General features: G+C 51.4%; 7 protein-coding genes across 7 annotated transcripts; 3 read left to right on the top strand and 4 right to left on the bottom strand.

The window, feature by feature from the left end:
• Positions 1-14: 14 nt before the first annotated feature.
• On the bottom strand, positions 15-2,492 carry BO79DRAFT_197277 (alpha-L-fucosidase; the record flags this gene model as incomplete). Its single annotated transcript, XM_025681254.1, has 3 exons — positions 15-1,290; positions 1,356-2,383; positions 2,427-2,492. 3 exons carry the CDS (start codon positions 2,490-2,492, stop codon positions 15-17), a joined length of 2,370 nt encoding a protein of 789 aa, XP_025538129.1.
• A 398-nt stretch (positions 2,493-2,890) lies between these two features.
• BO79DRAFT_197274 (uncharacterized protein) lies at positions 2,891-4,711 on the top strand (the record flags this gene model as incomplete). The annotated part of the gene is made up of 3 exons (XM_025681253.1): positions 2,891-3,003; positions 3,049-3,578; positions 3,633-4,711. The coding sequence occupies 3 exons, from the start codon at positions 2,891-2,893 to the stop codon at positions 4,709-4,711; spliced, it is 1,722 nt and encodes a 573-aa protein (XP_025538128.1).
• A 53-nt stretch (positions 4,712-4,764) lies between these two features.
• Positions 4,765-6,729, bottom strand: BO79DRAFT_175535 (pepsin-like aspartic protease). The gene is made up of 3 exons (XM_025679808.1): positions 6,219-6,729; positions 5,850-6,168; positions 4,765-5,800 (listed from the first exon to the last, which is right to left on the bottom strand). Exons 1-3 carry the CDS (start codon positions 6,384-6,386, stop codon positions 4,809-4,811), a joined length of 1,479 nt encoding a protein of 492 aa, XP_025538127.1. The 5' UTR covers positions 6,387-6,729; the 3' UTR covers positions 4,765-4,808.
• A 139-nt stretch (positions 6,730-6,868) lies between these two features.
• Positions 6,869-8,801, bottom strand: BO79DRAFT_29764 (Zn(II)2Cys6 transcription factor). The gene is made up of 4 exons (XM_025689034.1): positions 8,760-8,801; positions 7,819-8,670; positions 7,407-7,769; positions 6,869-7,309 (listed from the first exon to the last, which is right to left on the bottom strand). Exons 2-4 carry the CDS (start codon positions 8,589-8,591, stop codon positions 6,994-6,996), a joined length of 1,452 nt encoding a protein of 483 aa, XP_025538126.1. The 5' UTR covers positions 8,592-8,670; positions 8,760-8,801; the 3' UTR covers positions 6,869-6,993.
• A 248-nt stretch (positions 8,802-9,049) lies between these two features.
• Positions 9,050-10,933, top strand: BO79DRAFT_197266 (MFS transporter; the record flags this gene model as incomplete). The annotated part of the gene is made up of 5 exons (XM_025681252.1): positions 9,050-9,539; positions 9,589-9,918; positions 9,967-10,174; positions 10,226-10,587; positions 10,641-10,933. Exons 1-5 carry the CDS (start codon positions 9,206-9,208, stop codon positions 10,931-10,933), a joined length of 1,527 nt encoding a protein of 508 aa, XP_025538125.1. The 5' UTR covers positions 9,050-9,205.
• An 873-nt stretch (positions 10,934-11,806) lies between these two features.
• On the top strand, positions 11,807-13,432 carry BO79DRAFT_229654 (carboxylesterase; the record flags this gene model as incomplete). The annotated part of the gene is made up of 4 exons (XM_025684054.1): positions 11,807-12,686; positions 12,761-12,932; positions 12,962-13,336; positions 13,366-13,432. 4 exons carry the CDS (start codon positions 11,807-11,809, stop codon positions 13,430-13,432), a joined length of 1,494 nt encoding a protein of 497 aa, XP_025538124.1.
• Positions 13,433-13,666: 234 nt separating this feature from the next.
• On the bottom strand, positions 13,667-16,155 carry BO79DRAFT_269038 (ferric reductase family protein; the record flags this gene model as incomplete). Its single annotated transcript, XM_025687160.1, has 6 exons — positions 13,667-14,636; positions 14,682-14,803; positions 14,849-14,901; positions 14,946-15,178; positions 15,223-15,608; positions 15,661-16,155. The coding sequence occupies 6 exons, from the start codon at positions 16,153-16,155 to the stop codon at positions 13,667-13,669; spliced, it is 2,259 nt and encodes a 752-aa protein (XP_025538123.1).
• Positions 16,156-18,534: the final 2,379 nt, after the last annotated feature.

Raw genomic sequence — 18,534 nt, 5'->3', positions numbered from 1 at the left:
CATCATGGGCACAACTAAGCAACATACACAACCTTCAACACCCAGCAAAACTCCTCTCCATCCCACGCTCCCTCAGGCACCGTGAACGTAAACCCCTCCGCCACACTCCCCTCCCACTCAACCTCCCTCTCCCCAGCCCCATCACCACGCACCACCACAACCCTATCCCCCTCCAACAACGGCACCGGCGCATCCACAAACACCTTCTTCCCAGGCTCCCCAAGAAACAACAAATAAAACGCCTCATTCGTCTGCGTAAACCTCACCTCCACCTCCTCCGCATCACCACTCCCAACTCTCACACCCACCCCCTCACTTCTCACCCACCAAACCCTCGTCCCAAACACCGCCTCCCCATGCCCTCGAATCCACTCCCCAGCCCTCCTCAACTCCCTCTCCTCTCTCTCAACAATACTCCCATCCGCGCGCGGCCCAACATCCAACAAAAAATTCCCATTCTTACTCACCATATCCACCAAATCCCTCACCACCGTACTCGCATTCATATACCCCTGCCACCCGGTCGCCCGATTAAACCCATAACTATACGGATCCATCCCCATATTACTCTCCCACTTGCGCAACTGCGCCGAACTAAACGTCGCATACTCGGGCGTATCGAAGTCCGAGACCTCCGCCACCCCGCATCGCGAATTAATCGTCACTTGCCGGTTATCTGCGCGCGCGGAATTGAACCATTCGCTGGCGAATGACGCGGTCCCGTTCGCGGCTCCGCAGTCACACCACATGATGTCGGTGCTGTAGTTGTGTGCGAGGATGGTCATTTGGGGCACCATTACGTCGGTGATGAAGTCGCTGACGGGGATGCGGCCGGTGTAGGGCTCGTTGAGCCCCGTGTAGGGGTTGCGTGCGATGATGCCCGGCCAGCTTGTTGAGGTGTTGCCGGGTAGTTCGGCGAATCCGTAGGGCCCGAAGTCTGGGTTGAACCATTCCGGGAGGGAGAAGTAGGTGCCGCGTTTTAGGGATGGGTGGTGGAGGGAGGATGCGGTGAAGAGTTCCGAGACGAGGTCTCGGTGGGGGCCGTAGTGGAGGGAGGAGCGGTTCGTGGTATTTTGTGTGTCGAAGAGGGCGAAGCCGTCGTGGTGTTTGGTTGTTAGTACGAAGTATTTGGCGCCGGAGGCCGCGATTAGGTCGACCCAGGCTTTGGGGGAGAAGTTGGAGGCTGTGAAGGAGGGGAACGAGTCGTCGTAGTTCCAGTCAGGGCCGAAGGTGCGGAGCCGGTAGTCGTAGGTGTCGGATTTGTCGGCGGCGCGGTGCGTGGTGTACCACCTGATGGTTGGCTAAGTTAGATGCGTTCTGGGGAGGAAGTTGAGACAGGGTGGGGAGGATAGTACCAGAACCACTCGGCGTAGCTTTCATAGGGTGTCGAGTTGCCCCAGCCGGGGACGGAGTAGGGGCCCCAGTGGATCATGATACCGAATTTGGCGTCATCGAACCATTCGGGGCTTTCGTGTTGCGAGAGGCTGGATAGCTCGGACGTCCATTCTGTTAGGCCGAGGGAGAGGGTGTGGGGGTAGGTTTGATGCTGGATGGAGTGGGTGTAGTTCAGGACGACAGTTGCTGTTCCGTTGGCTGTGCCGCTGATGCCGATGTTGACACGTTTTTGGTCGCCGGGGCAGAGTCGCTTGATGTTTCCGGGCTCTAGTGTTTGGATTCCAGGCATGGATAATGATACGTTAACGCCTGGCCCTGCAATGCAGCTGGTGCCTGGGTTGTTGATGGCCACTTCGACTATTTGGTTGCCGCTTTCTGTCCACTTTTGGGTCGGGCGCACGAATTGCACTTGAGCTGATGGGGCCGTGGACTCCCATAGGGATATGGAGAAGATGTGCAGTCTGCCTGTGGTTGTGTTGGTCGTGACTGGCAGTGTGATGGAATGTAAAGTCTTGTTGGGATCCAGTGCTGCAGTGTATTCGAAGATGTGGGAGGTGTTGAAATTGGTGTCGTTGTGAGTATACCGGTAGGGGAAGATGATTTCGCCACGGTTAATTGTCAGGAATGCCCACCAAGGTAGACTGCGCAGTTCTGATACAAGTGTCGAGTTGTCTGAATAGGTGTATGTCACATTCCCGGAGACGGTGGACAATTGGACGTCGGACGTCACCAGCATGGACGCGGAGAAATACTGTTCGCGAGGCACGATAATTGTCTGGCCTTCACAGACGACATTGTCAGGGAGGACGGGCCCGCGATAGCCCGGGAAATCGTAGACCACGCCAGTGTGCGCGGATGTGTAGGTTCCATTGATGCCAATGATGCTAGGGTCTGGATAGGACTGATTCAGTGCATCAAAGGACGTCTGACCGGGATATACGCCGAATGCCTTGTTGTTGAAGTATGAATCGATGGAGACGAATTTTGACTGTACCGTCAGTCTAAGTTCAATTGAAATGAGAAGCACTAACCTGCGTTACTGCTTCTGCAGTGACAGCTAAATGCCATGCGAGAGCTATCTGGTTGATGAGCTTCATGATGCAAACACTCCCCTGTACGGCGTAAGGTCTACACCCTGCCGATGAAGCGGGGAAGCGGTGCAGAAGTAGTCATGCCAACTTCATATCTCCCCACCGGAAAATGGCACAGTGACATTCTGCCTGCACGTTGAAGCAAATCCAGCAAGTGGCCGACTGTCATTGGAACACGCCGATCATGTAGATTAAACGGCCGGCGTGCGGGGAGATATCAATTACGGCAAAGATACGCGGAGATAAGTGCTAATCAGGCTCATAATATCCTGGTCGGCCCAGCCGGGCACTAAACCATGGCAGCGCCACTGTTACATCGGCTGATGTCCGAGTGGAGGCCTGCAATATGCCAATTGATAAGAAGCAACAACTCCCAGAATGTTCCTGCATGATGCACCGACACAATGTGGACAACCTTGTTTTCTGTGGCAGCTAGGCTGGCCAGTCTGCCATTGACTCATGCCTTCAACAACCCCCCAGGCGTGGACATCTGGTGCGGCAAGGCCTATCGAGCGAGGTATGTCATAGCTAACATTCAATATAACACGACTAACTGTGATAGCAATGCTTCATTCAACCCTGGTGGGTGGTTCGAGCAGCCCTCGTACTCCTCCACTCCCCTGCTCGACCTTAAAGTCCGGCCACGAATGAGCATCTACCTCGAGACAGATGCATCGGGCAGTCTTCTCGTCGACACGACCGTCTCTCACCTTGTCGGCGATCCTCTACCGGTTCAGACCCAGACAAACTACACAGACCAGTACCTCCATCTAGACATCCACATCCTCAGCAACGAGACCCCAATTGCCTCTATCACCAACTATACCCTCCCACTCGACACCACCAAAGCCGAAATTCCCCTCTTCTTTGACGGCCTCACCCCAAAACTATCCCCCTACACCATCACCACCACCTCTACCCTCATCAACAGCGTCTCCAACACCACTTTCACCACCTCCTCCGAACTATTCTACCTCCCCCAACGCACCGACGGCGGCAGCGCCACCCGCATCGACCATCGCACGGGCATGCTCTCCTACATCCAGGACCAATCCATAACCTGGACCCCAATCTTCCCCTACACCTACTACGGTACCTCCCCCATCCCCTACACCTCTCCTTACACCCAATCTAACCCCAAACCAGCCCAATGGTCCCTCTACTGGGACAACAACACCACCACCCTAGAAACCTTCGCCTCCCAAGGCTACAACGTAATCCACATCGTGCCCACAGGCACCCTCAGCGACACGCCCTTCCCCTGGACCACCTTCGACCCCTACCTCACCTCCTCCGACAAACAAAACCTCCACCTCCAATACGACGTCCTCTTCGACCCTACCAACCTCACCAAACTCACCGACCAAGTCACACACATCCACACCCACCCCTCCCTCCTCCTATACTACACAGCCGACGAACCAGACGGAAAAGGCAACCCCCTGAACTCAACCCGTCTGGCGTACGACCTCATCCGCTCCATGGACCCGTACCATCCTGTTTCTCTAGCTCTGAACTGTAAGGACTTCTATTATGAGGAGTATGCCGCCGGGGCAGATATCATCCTGTCGGATGTGTATCCCGTCGCGACGAATACTTCCTGGTCGACTGTGTATGACACGCCGTGTAATGCTACGTATGGGTGTTGTGGGTGTGATGATTGCAGGGGTGAGTTCGAGGATATAAGTGATAGGTTGAATCAGTTCTATGAGTTTGATGCGGTTGTTGGTTGGGAAAAGGTGCATTGGGGCGCGCCGCAGGCGTTTGGGGAGGAGACGTTTTGGACGAGGTATCCTACTGCGGCGGAGGAGGTGGTTATGGTTATGTTGAGTGTCAATCATGGAGCGATGGGCATTGTTATGTGGGATTATCCGAGTAGTGATGGGATTGAGAAGGTTACGCGGGGGTTAGCGCCTGTGGTTACTGGGGAGGTGTTTGTGGGGTTTTTGGAGGAGGGGGTTAGAAGGGTGGGGGTGGTGAAGGGGGCAGGGAGGGTGGATGTTGCGTGGTGGGTGGTGGAAGAGGAGGGGAGGGCGTTGATGAGTGTGGTGAATTTGAATTATCGGGGCACTGGGGAGGTCAGGGTGGGTTTGGAGGGTGTGAGGGTGGCTGGGGTGGAGAAGGTGCTTTGGGGTGGGGAGGGATGGGATGTCAAGGATGGGGAGTTGGTTAGCGAGGGGTTGGGAAGGTTGGAGGTGGGCATATTGGTGGTGGATTTGGTGTAGATACTATTAAAGATTGATATTGTAAATATGATTATCATATATCACATTACTACATTACTTTCTCGCCGTGATATTCAAACTAGTAGGTAACATGGGGCTACAATGCAAGAAGCAATCCCACGCCCGCAAGTCCTGAAAGCAGCTTCATCGGGTTGCTTGTAGCCTGCGCTGCAGCACCCTCCGAGGAAGTGCTCGTAGCTTCGGCCGATGAGCCGCCGCTCGAAGCAGTACCCGTCGCCCCGGTTGCTGTGGCCGTAGCAGTGATGGTGACACCCGACAGTGTGGGCACTGCAGTGCCAGTCGAGACCAATCCATTTCCAGTAGCGGAAGAGACGGCAGAGGGAACCGGTGTCGCTCCCGGCACAGCCGACGTTCCCGTTCCGATCTCAAGGATATCATCGTCACCCGGGTTGAAGTTCGTGTTGGCGAGGGAGATCTCGTTGTTCTCGAGATCGTATACAACGTATGCACTACGCAGGAATGTATCACCGAGCAGGTTCACACCGGGCTGGCTCGGCACGAGGCCCAACACACAGGTGTTGTCGGGCCACCCCGGCTCTGTTGCGGGGATAATCAGCTCGCTCATACTGACCGTGACCGTTGCACCGGAGAAACTATAGGTCACGTTGTAGTCGGACTCTCGGGTGTCGCAATCGATGTAGGCCATATCGTATGTCTTGTCGTAGGTTGCGTTGAGCGCATCATAGACCTTGTTGACGAGATCGCTGGGCAGCGCCGTCAAGGTGGTGCCAGTATCGAGGGACACGGAGAGGGGAAGACTGTCGGTAAAGCTACTGGATTTGGAGTCGGTCGCAACGCTGAGCTCCGTAAGGGCGATGGCGAGGGAGTAGTATTTGCCATAGACAGGAATAATCGGAAGAGTCTGGAGATCGCCCTTGTATTTCGCTGTATTGACACCTCCAAAAAGGAGCGAACCGGTCGACGCCTCCAAACTATCTAGCCAGATGCTGTATGCAGCAGACTTGATGGCACCGCTGTCGACGAGGGCCTGAGGGAGGTTGGCATAGACCTTGTCGTCGTGCTCGGCCTGGTAGGTCGAAATTTTGTAACCGACACCGGCGATCCCGCCTATAGTACGAGTCAGCGACGATCATCATGGAGAAAACGGCTCACCCACGTTTACTAGTCGTAGATTCGGCGATCCCAAACTGCATGTCATCGATTGTCGTGTTGCCGATCGTGAGCTTATCAGTCACATAAGGTCCGTAGAGATTTGTGCCGTCCGCATATGTATCGTTGAGGTGTGTGCCGACGGTTTTCACGGTGGTCGATTCGCTGGCATTGTACAAGCCATAAGGGGTGCATAGATTGTCGATAGAGCAGTAGGTCGAGTTGCCGGTGTTCACCCAGAGGTCGCTACTGCCAGTGTCCAGAGCCAATGACACCTTTTGCGCGGGTGTTCCTAACGTCAGGTTCACTGCGTAGTAAGTCGCATCCTAGCGATTGTCAGCATGATTTCTCCTTCACGGCCTTATAGCTAACATACCCAGTTCTGCAAAGTCACGGCGACAGTAGAATCTCTTTTCTGCAAGGACTGGTCGCTCCTGCGCTCAATGGGCATTCGAACGACGGCAGGCTCATCGCGTTTATGGAGAGACAGGCCATGGGCAAACGGAATGCCCGCCGCAAGAGAAATTAGTAGCGCACCTCTCATCTTGACTGACCGGGCGTCTGCTTTCCTGTTCACAGACACGTTATAACGTAACTTGCAAAGAAGCACAAGTCCAAGCCGGATATGCCGCAGTCCAGGGAGATTAAATCGGCCCCCAAGAGGCAAGGCCGCAATTCTTTTCTGCCTGTTCTCATGTCAGCTTCAACGGCGAGGCTAAGGCAATAGTGTGAGCATGGTGCTCACACTATGCACTGGTATAGCCAGTCATCATCAACGAAGTGACTCAGCCCCAAATTTGGTCAAAGCAAAGGCAGCGTGGAGCCTTTCACAACGAACGCTGGATCCAAAGGGTCTGACTTCTACACAGTACAAGCGAGCTATCGTGAGCTTGGACGGCTAGTTCCGCCTAGCTCCGACCAATTCTCCGAATTCGGTCGAGCAGCCGGATGTTCGGCGGTTGATGGCCGTCGGGCCTCCATTCTGATTTGAGCAATCTAATCCGTCTCCATCGCAATTTAAGACATAACGGCGATGCACCTTCATTGGGCTGTTGCGGACGGGTTTTGCGGCCATTCGCTTGGCGGTGGGCCAACTCCGTAGCCGCTTTCCTATCACGAAAATCGCTCATGCTGCCTACAGGAAGCGGGGATCAGGCTTTCCATCTGTCGGAAAATTCTTGATCCAGCTGCGCTAGACAATTCAGGTCGCTAGAGCGCCTGTGCGAGCAGACTAGCTTCGTGCAATCCTGAATATGTCTCATTGCCATGTGCAGGGTGTACGAGCAACTCAGGGGCAGTAAATCGGCGTGGGAATTTTGGCAGGCAATTTGCGCCTTGTGGTGGCGCGCGACATCCACCACTACATTAGAAACCATCTCTAGGGCCGCCTGTGAGTGTTGCAGCCCTTGAAAGTCGACGGTGTTGGAAGGGTAGCTTAGGATTTCCTGGTGTAGTAAGCAGAGGGCTCTAGCCGATTCAGTTAGCTGCAGCCGAGTGGCGTGGTTATTTAGACTAATACTCATGGGGTTCAGGTCACAAGGCATGGGTATTACGGCTGGCATACCTCACTGCAGATGCTATAGGATTGCAATCATGGCCGATTTCTGCGGTACCTTTATTCATTCGTTCTGAAAGAAAGCCTTGGAGCTGCTCGTCGAGTTGATGGATCTCTACCAGCCTACCACTATCGGTTTGGGGGTGCCTTCGTACAGCCAACACCCGGTCGAGAAGGAGCACAGCTCGTGCCTGATGGCCAAAAACGGAGCGTTTCCTCTCCTGGTTCGAAGGCAGACACTCATGTCGGCAGCTTCCGATTGCATGAAGATTGGTTTGGACAGGCTGGAGGTCACTTGGTAGAGGGAACTCGAAAGACGGACAATCTGTCGTAGGTCGTTGCGTCTTGTCTTTGATTTCGCATAAAATAAGCCTAGGCTGGGTGAGCCTGTGTTTCCTAGACCTACTTGTAGTTGACCTACCTCTCGAGAATGATTACACCCCACCACAAATTCAGACGCTCCAGTCTTTCAGATGAGTCAATACTAGCTTCATTGGTCTGCCAGGAGCTGGAATCTGCTAGTCCAATCGCAAAGGCACTTCTGGCTAAACTCCCCATCGTAATGTGCGCTGCCTCAGGCCGTCCGTTGGCATACTCGTACGCAGCGATAAGCAGTCCAGCCTGAATAAGATATGTCGATACACACACTATGGCTTGGGCTTCCGCAAATAGCATCTTCATAGTGGCATATAGGCTATGTGGTGTTATGTGTGTATTGAGTTTCGACGGCTGCAGCGTCACCAGGCACATACCCAGCACAAGGACAGAGAAGTCCACCGGTGGTGAGTGAGACGGGCTATTGGAGCGAGCCAAGCGCTCTTGAAACAATTCGTACGATACTACTGGAAGCCAGTTATGAAAGTTGCTGAAATACCGGCGACTGATTTCCTGCAGTGAGAGGTCTGCCAATTGAATGATGCGGCATACATGGCACCATGTCCTTCTGGGTGCCGTTGGCATGTTTTCCGACGGTAGGCCAAACAGGGAAACCATCTGTAACAATATCGCATTTGTTTCTATCTGAGTAATTGCATCCGCAACGGGCTCTTCAGCGACAGGGGATCCTTGGTATCGACATGGCAGGTTCCGTTTGGCACAGTAACCGCAGGTTGGAAGTTTCTTGTCGCATCCCTTCTTCCTTGATTTGCAGGTCGAGCACACTTGCGACGCCCGCTCTATCACCGGTACCTTCATCCTTCCTGTTCTTCTCACTTTAGGTTTCTCGATCGGCCGGTCGAAACAAGGGAGCGTGTATCTATTGGTGCCGGTCGGTCTATCATTCATCTGTTAGTATCGGACATAAGGTGATGAGAAGGACGCAAGAGAGCAAATATTAGCAAGGGGTCCAATCAATTCACTCACTGGGACTGTCGGCCGCCGCTAGACCATTGTGGCCGATCGCGGCGTGGATGATGAAGGTGTCTTATAGATGGATCGACAACTTGCCATGCCAGGGAATACATCACGTGATGAACCAGCTGCCTGATGGGACCGGCGGCCGCCACTAATCCCGTTCTGGCCATCTGATTATCCCCGAAGCAGCGCTGTCATTGGCTGATCAGCCAGCTGGAATGCCATTACGACTCCGGAGGGAACACAACCGCTGCATGGATGAGTGTTGCTTCCGTCACCTCTCTCCAGTATGCTGAGATCTTCATTTATAATAAATGCCCTTGCGTTTTGTCGCGGATCTTCACAATGCAATTACACTCAGCTGAAGCTCCCTGTCTTTGGGCAGTCATCTTCGTTTGTTCTTTCCATTCTGCCACAACATATACATCGTTCTATGCTCGGTTCAATAGCTTATCATGGCACGCACCAACGATCTGAATCAGGTTGAGAAGCAACTACCACAGTCAAAAAGTAAGCCAGGGCAGCAAAATGATATGCACACCCGAATCAACCACCGAGAAACGCCCCTGTCGGATCCTGATTTCACAGTGACATTCGGAAAGGATGATCCTGACGACCCACGCAACTTTGGCAACTGGCACAAGGTCTATATCACCTGCCAGCTGAGCATGCTCACCTTTGTTGCGGCATTGGGCTCATCTATCTTGTCCCCGGGACAGTCAGATGTAGCGGAGTATACCAACATTAGCTCCGAGGTTGCGGTGCTCGCGACTTCGATGTATATCCTTGGTTTGCCTATACGCCACTCAAATTCAGTTTCAATCGCTCACTATTGCAGGCTGGGCGGTCGGTCCAACGTTATGGGGCCCAATAAGCGAGGTTTATGGCCGCAAATGGGGGATGCTTCCAGCTCTCCTTTGCTTAGGCTTGTTCAGTATCGGAACGGCAGTAAGCCAGAACGCCGCCAGCATCTTCATCACCAGGTTCATTGGTGGGATCTTTGGCTCTGCACCAATTAGCAATGCCAATGCAGCGTTAAGCGACATTTACGCACCGAAAGAGCGAGGAATCGCAGTGGCGTTCATGATGCTGTGCATCACAGGAGGGCCATCTGTTGGACCTCTCATAGGCTCTGCAGTGGTTTCAAATCCGAAGCTTGGGTGGCGTTGTAAGAATTGGCACAACTAATCTTAATTGTCCAAGCTGATGAATTTAGGGACCATGTATATCGAAGCCATCTGTTGTTTTGCCTTATTTGCCCTTGCTACCGTGACTCTGTCAGAAACATATTCTCCTGTCTTGTTGAGAAACAGGGCACAGAATATGCGCAGGACGACAGGAGAAGAACGATACTGGCATCCTCACGAGCATGAGAGCATCAGCCTCGAAAATGCAGTTACGAAACATTTCCTTCGTCCGATACGGTGTGTCTTCGCGCGTCGCTCTTGTCGTGAACAATCTCTGACTTTCCCCAGCATGTTGACAACCGAGAGCATCATGGCCTGTGTTGCAGCGTACGCATCTTTCTCGTATGGTTTAATCTATCTATGTCTCCAGGTATACCCAATTGTATTTGAAGAAGTACGTGGATACAGTCCAGTGATTGCTTCCTTGCCATTCCTCGGGATCCTTGTCGGCACAGCTTGTGCTGTCGGAATCACCTTTGCGTATCGAACACGGTATGCCAAAGCGGTTATGGATAACGGTGGAAAGGCTGTTCCTGAAGCACGACTTCCTCCCCTGGTGCTCGGGGTGATATTTCTGCCCACGGGACTATTCTGGCTTGGATGGACCGCAGCACCAAAGTTTTCGTGGGTACTGCCCACGGTTGGAGGAGGTATGCCATAAGATTCTCCCACGATGTCAAAAGACAGACTGACATCTATGCAGTATTCGTCGGCGCCGGACATAATATCATCTTCCAGCAATGTATTAACTATTTGATCGACACGTACGGGCCGTATGCCGCCAGTGCAATTTCAGCAAACACCATGCTGAGATCCTTTGTGGCCGCGGGGTTGCCATTGGCGGCGAAGCCAATGTTCCACAATCTGGGCGTGGGACCTGCTGCTAGTTTAATGGGAGGCATCGCTTGCCTTGCATTTCCGATCCCATTCGTTTTCATGAAATATGGACGCACCCTGCGCGAAAAGTCAAATTTCGCACCAGCCAGTTCGGACTAGTTCTCTTACATTCTGTCACTGGCGAAGATAGCAATATCCCCGCAACCCCGCGTCGGTGATGATGTGACGTCCGACGTCTGAATAGACGCCATCGATATACCACATATAGAAACTCAACACTTAGTGTTGTGATATTAGATTATGCTTACTCACAGATGTAATATAACTTTACAATATCAGTCATATATAATTTGTCAGCCGAGCGAGAACAGACCATTGCTCAAGCCGATCGCTCTATATGATATACTATAGTTAAAATAAATGTCCCGAGCCCTTTCGGTCATAATCAACGAAAGCAGCATATCCTTGCGAGACCCCGCATAGCTCGGCGTTAAGACGGGTCGTAGATTTGACCCCAGACAGACTTTTATAATGGAGAGGGACAAACAGTACAATGCTGGGATTTACAAAGCCGTCAAGCACAACTTCTGCCAATGTTGTACACATATAAGGGCATCACTGATGCCTACCACACAACGAAACGAGGACAGGCAAATGTGTTTTTACTACAGTAAGGACCCAAGGATGTGCAGAATGACCGCAGTGCCAGAACGGCCCAATTGCCGAGGACATGATCTGCAATATTGGCCGTCTGTGCTCATCGTACCCCGGCTACTGCATCTCGTTTCGGCACAATACCAGCACAATAAACAAACATATTCGGGCCTACTACTCACTGCATTCTGTGGAGAAGGGATTAGATGTGGGGATTATGCGGGGTATGAGAATTGAAGAAAGCAGATATTCGTGGAGTTGTAACTAATACGCCCGTCGTAGACATATAAACCTGCACAGCTCTCATTCCAAAACCCTCATTCTCAAACATATTACTAGTACTAAGCATAGAATCGGCCTCAGTGGCCCAGCCACCTCATGCTTCTCATTCTCTTCCTCCCCGTTGCAGTAGCGGCATCTTCTCCCATTAACAATGCCTCCACCTTCCCCATTGTCCACAGAAACTATGGTGACATCTTGAGCACAACATCCCCCTACCGGCCCAACATCAAATTCTTCAAAGGCATTCCCTATGCGGCACCTCCCACAGGCGAACTCCGCTGGAAGCCCCCGGTCAAGCCCGAGCCATGGAGCGGCACATACAACGCAACAGAGTTCAGCGCCCAATGCCCCCAGGCCCTAAACATGGGCACCGGCCTATGGACGACCGGCCCAGCCGACCAAAGTGAAGACTGTCTCTACATGAACATCTGGACCCCTACTACGACACCTTCCACCCCACTCCCCGTCTATATCTGGGCCTACAGCGGCCGCGTCATTGACGGCTCCGGCGACGTTGTAACCTACGACGGCAGCGGCCTTGCCTCGCAAGACATTATAACCATCACCTTCAACTTCCGCCTCGGCCCTCTCGGCTTCCTCGCCCACCCTCTCCTCTCCGCCGAATCCCCTCACAACAGCTTCGGCAACTACGGCATCCTCGACATCATCGCCGCCCTGGAATGGGTGCAAGCCAACATTGCCTCGTTCGGCGGCGATCCCGCTCGCGTTACCGTGGGCGGCCAATCCTCTGGCTCGTCCTGCTCCCTCGACATGATGTACTCCCCTCTTGCCAACGGTCTAGCATCAGGAATCATCGCCGAAAGCTGCTCGCGATCTCCTCGAGACCCCCTAACAGGCAGTCTGGCAACAAGCTACCGTCAGAAAGACGAAGCCGAATCCTCTGGCCTCTCCGTGATGACCTCACTCAACGCATCAACCCTCTCCGAAATGCGTGCTCTCTCCGTCTCAACCCCCTGTTAACCACCGACCTCCTCAACGCCACCATCTTCGACAACACAAACTACTAAAACGTCAGCACTTTCATGGAAGCTCCAGAATGGCGCCTCGTCCTGGACGGCTACGTCCTCCCACACACCTACGCCTCCACCCTCTCAGACAACACCCACCCCAACATCCCCATCCTCACCGGCAACAACAAAGACGAGTCTGGCGCCGCTACAGACCCAGGATTCTCCACCTTCCGCTCCAACTTTCCCATCATGTTTGCTCCCTTTCCCCATCTCGCCGAAGAATTCTTCTCCTATACCCAGCCAACGACACAGAATCAACCACCCCAGCCAATAACGCCTTCTGGGCAGACCTCGGCAGAGTAAGTACCTGGTCCTGGGCCCTAGATTGGTACGCTGGCGGCGCTACAGCCCCCGTGTACACGTATTCCTGGGACCATGCGCCGCCGGGACAGAGTCTGGGTGCGTTCCATGGGAGTGAGATGTATTATGTCTTTGGGTATTTGCCGTATAACTATCCGGATATGCCGTGGACGGAGCGTGACTTTGAGATTGAGAGGGTGATGGTGGCGTATTGGTCGAATTTCATCAAGTACGGGGATTCGAATGGGGAGGGGTTGGTGAGATGGGAGCCTAGTGGGGAGGAGAAGGAGACGATGTATTTGGGGATGAGTTTGAAAAGGGTAGGTTGACGGATGGGGTGGAGAGGAGGGAGTTGATGTTACAGTGGTTGGCAGAGTCGGAGGTTTGGTGAACATGGTGTAGAAGATACAGTTGGTTGCAGGGAGAATGGGAAAGAATTCTGTACTCTACAGTAGTTTTAAATACAGCAAGCACTTCTCTGGAAATCCTGTGCCTCATAAGCAGTAACGGAGTGTTCGTTATATCGCAAAAGATACACGAAAAATATTTTGTCTGTCATTCGTCCGCGAGCATGGAGGGCGTCGTGATATCCAAACTATTGTTTTACTGAACAAAGCAGAAACATTTACCAAGTAAATGCCTCCTCGAAGTACCGTATACCCTGACACCCCCTTCTCATCGCCTCATACACCGCTAACCGACACTCATCTGCCATCATTCCAGGTCCAGAGCAAAGCACCGCCAGCCTCGTGCTGCACTCATGAGCCATTTCAGCCCCTGTCCCAACGGCTCCACGAATATCAGGACGGCCGTCGTAGTAGCACATATTTGACCCTACTGCATTAGTTACAGGCCTAACAGCGACCTCTTTGTCGCTCTCAATTAGCGACACTGGAGCACTTCCAGTACAGAAAAAGCTGACTTGAACCCCCTCACACTCTAAAACGTGGCTCAGCTCTTCTTCGAATACAGTGGAGAACATAGTCTTCTGACGAGCAGACCATAATAGATGTATACTGGTCGTCTTCGTAGTTTGTCTTCTCAACCTGGCGGCATAGTCGAGTATATATGGCAGCGTAGCTGCGATGCCTGTCCCCCCGGCAATTAACAACACCGTGTCAAAGGTATGCAGCGGTGCCGTGTGGCCATAGGGTCCTTCTAGGAGGAGGAGTGGGTGTATGCTATTATTTGCTTTGATGCAGCGATCACGAAGCGATTTTGTCCAACCATTGTAAGGACGGACGTAGAAGGTCAATTTGCTTTCCTCCTTCGGTGAATGCGATGGTGCTTCGGAATATGCACCCAGTGCAAAAGGATGGTTTTCAAAACAATGCACGCTCAGTGGCTGGGAGAGGAAGTAGTGTTGGCCTGCCTTGGGTGTGAGATGGGAGGGTGCCTCTATTTTTATCGTCATTAGGTCGCTGTCGGGAGCGTATGTAACCGTTGATGATGGCAGGGAGATTTTGCTTTCGCTGGATTTTATGTGGAGGTTGCAGTATGCGAGGCGAAGTATGCGGAGGATGCGATCGAAGGTCCATATAGCTACTACAGTCCAGAGGTATGGGTTCCACTGCGGTCCGTCGGGGCGGGTATGTCTGGTGGGTTAGTAGGGAAGTGAAGAAGTGAAGGAACCGACTTACTGGAATAGAGCATAGATTATGACGATGGCCAGTACGATATGGGAAATCAGGAATATCTCGTACCACTTGCGTCGTAGCCACGTGATGGAGTGGATTAACAAAACTGACATGGCAACAACCGCCTGAAGATGTTAGCATAGGTCAGCAGAGGATGCAAACAGACTTACAATTACGCCCATGTACCACGGTTTATGGCTCCACGCTTCGTGATATGCGTCCTCTGAATTGTTAATAGTGGACTTGAAGTGAGGACGAAAGACTTACCATAGTCTGCTAAAATTAGGCTGTACCCAATCGAGTGAACAATGGCAAGGAGTGTGCAGGCCCATGCAATATGCCGATGGAATGTGTTGAAGGATTGAATGTCAAAGTTGGTTACCCAGAGGAAGATGTTGTTGCGTCCGCTAAAGAGCCATAAGAACGGTAGACAAGCATAGGCAAGAATACCCGTTCTATCGGATGAGTAATGCCAGTTGCGCTGGGGCATGGTCGACGTCCTAGTGCTGTTAGCGTTGGACATAGGAAGATATGAGATGCTTACCGAGTATCTCCATTGTAGTTGACACAGGCTAAGAGGACACAGAGGAGCCAGAACCCGAAAACGATTATTAAATCAAGTCGCTTGGGAATACAATGTCCGTAAAGAAGTCGCTGGTGATGAGGCAATTTTGGTGTGAAGCTTGCTGGAACAACAATATGGGTACGCAGAGCATGGATGGTTGACGATAAGGGACGAGAGATCTGCTTGTGTTCGATAGGTCCAGAGTTTGCATTGGCTTCAGTATCCCTGCGTGGGTCTATAGTCCGCCTAATCGTCCAGAAGCTTAGGATTTTCTGCACTGTCCCGAGACCCAGGATAGCTCCCCAGTAACCCATTAACGCCCAGCCAAACCGGATATCCTGGCCCAGTGCTTTTTCATGAATGACCTGGGGCATAAATTAGGCGTCTTTGCGTTTACTGAGGATAGAATGTACATACGCATGTTTTGTACGCCCGCTTGTAATATGACTCACTCAACAGGACAGGTGATTTGATGATTCCAGTAGAGGCAGTCGTATTGACATCCGGATCAAGAATTGGAATTGAGTCGTACGATCTTGATCCATTGGGATCGATAGATGAAAGATTGACATCGCACAATTCCTGCCAGAACGAAATGGTAGCCGCTGGACTACTTCCATCACATCTCGCTCTTGCACTCGCATACATGGAAGCAACTTCCACCGTTTTGTTGCAGATGCCCTCAAAGTTTGTTGTTGTCTCTATATAGCTTTCCTCAGCAAAGAAGGTTGTCACTGATATTGAGTGATTGTAACTGCCTTCGGCAGGGCCACTAGCAAATGTGTATTGTGATAGAGCGGTGTATATCGGACAAAGACAGTCCGCATCGAGGCTACTGATGACATCGGGAGAGCGTTTCTGCTCCGCCAGGGCTGGGACTAAGATAGCAAAGAAGGAAGTTCGCAAAAGCATTTCGCTTGTCAATATTGATTGTGTAATTGACAACAGCCTGTTACGCCACAAGGCCAATTATAAATGAGACTCCCGGATAAAGTCATTTTGACTTTCATCAAGGTCCTTCATGTGCAGAACTGCCCGCACTTTAGCCCACTATATTAACATCATGCCGTTGCCTGGAACAGCGTGTGTATGCATCAACCCAACGTGCGGGAGCGGGGCATAGGCTTGGAAACGGTGGCTATGAAGATCTTGCAGATGACCACGGAAGGAGGCCCGTAACAAGGTGCTCAGGCGGTCTTTGGTCCGCATGAGGGGGAGGGGCACCATGAGGGGATGAATGGGGATAGAAAGATACTGTGGCTGTTGCAAGGCACACTCACAACGTAGGCAGTGGAAGGCACCACGATATCGACATTGCTTGCTTCTTTTGCTAACCACTAGATCCTAGCCCTGACAATTAACACTGTAGTCAAAAGATAAAAATGGAATTGGAAAAAGCAAATAAAAGTTTGAAATGTCCACGGATCTGCAAGTGGTAGGCAGCACAAAAACAAGCCTTCCGTCAACTCTTGGCCGTTCTGCGCGATGGTTATGGACGGGACAGGATGCATGATGTAATGAGACTAATTTAGAATATTTCTGAATGTCCCGTCATTTTGGGTCGGTCGGACACGTGTAGAAAGGCGACACGACCGGGAATTTGTTTCACACGTCTCCAATTAGGGACCTTGGAGGTTTCTTCCACTATGACAGTTCATAATATTGCTTTAGTGATAGATGCCATCACTACTAAAGAGGCAAGATTACTGTAGAGAATCATTTTCGTCTTGCCAGGGACACAAAGTTGTCCGAAACAGTGACCCCAATGGGGACCAGTCTACATGATGCTTTCGTCTCCAGCCCTAAATGCTGAAGCGCCAATCTACACATCCACACAGTATAAGTTTTGTTATTTTCGTAGGGAGGCATCATCACTGCATCGAATGCGTCAGACACACTTCCCCGCAAATGCTTCTCCTCATCCCACTTGAGATATTATCTCTCCAATTCTTTTTCCGGAGGCTCTCCAGCAAGGTATTACAATGATGCCACATCCGACTGAACCGCAACCCCGCATTCCACCTGCAAGCCATCGCCCCGTCCACCCTTCATGAATGGCTGGGCCATTTAAATCTAGTCATCGGACATGGGAATCTGCATGTATGACATCATCGCATTGTGTATGATGTTTGGTGGGAATTTCCATAACCGAGGCGCTGGTATTACCCCCAAACATATATAACAGTCTACTCACGAGGCCAGGAAATGAGAGTAGGCTATCTGGGAAAGTTAAATTGAACAGAGATGGGTGAGACGAAGATGAGCAGAAGGACGACGAAACACGGTTGGCAAAGAGTCCAAACATGGATATTTGCAGACAAGGTATAGAATAATGCTAGAATTTCAAGATCTGTTTTGGGGTGGGGGTTCGGATATCGGGCTTATTACCAGAAAGATCATAACTAGATAATGCGGTAAAAAGTATTCGTTTCTACATGAACACGCAGATTAGATGATATGAGCAACTTTGAAGGTGAATCATATCTCAGTCACTGGTCATTGGCTAGTCTCCCGAAGTTGTGACTGATATCAACCTTCGAGAGGAAATATCAACTCTGCCATTTAATATATAAAACCCACCATCCTTCACTTATATCTATCCTACATCTCCCAACTCTCTACTTAATATCCCAAACAGGCAGGTATTTAGTGACCTTAGACATACTAGTAATGGATATATAAATATATATATCGCGTTGTATCAAGAAAGAAAGGAATTATACTTTCCTCACATCATCTCTATCATGATAACTTTGAAGAAAACCCTCTAAAACAGATTCCTTGAAAAGCTTAGCATCCCCAGTCAAAACATACATTTCGCAGCCTTTCGCGGCGAGAGATAGCCTTCAGCTGCGAAGACGCGTGTGTGGTGGCGAACACTGATGGGCCAACGAATATTACCCATGAGAATGTGATAATGAGGACGAGGTACTATATTACAGTCTCAGGAGTAATATTGTGCATCATTCCGTACATAAGGGATGATCCAAAGCGCCATCCTCATCCTAAGCTTGTCGCTCTCGACCAGAAGCTGATCACCAGGTTTATCACAAGCTTCGAAGTAATTCCCAGTCGCAATTGAAGGCTACTTTGAGACGCCGCGAGGCTAGCCTGCTTACCTCTGAGCCCTAGGATTTAAAAAGGGCCGATGGCAATCGCTTTTGAACTGGTTGGCAGGATAAACGACCATCAATGGGCGAATGCAGGCGCCAACTCGGAGCTGGCAGCCAGTATATCAGGGGAAGCAGCCCGAGAGTGTGATTACATAGTTATGCTCAAGAAACATTTGTC

This window comes from Aspergillus costaricaensis, assembly GCF_003184835.1.
Source record: "Aspergillus costaricaensis CBS 115574 unplaced genomic scaffold BO79scaffold_21, whole genome shotgun sequence".
NCBI classification, from domain to species: Eukaryota; Fungi; Ascomycota; class Eurotiomycetes; order Eurotiales; family Aspergillaceae; genus Aspergillus; species Aspergillus costaricensis.
Note: the sequence above shows the minus strand (reverse complement) of the source record. Positions and strands in the feature narration are given on the sequence as shown.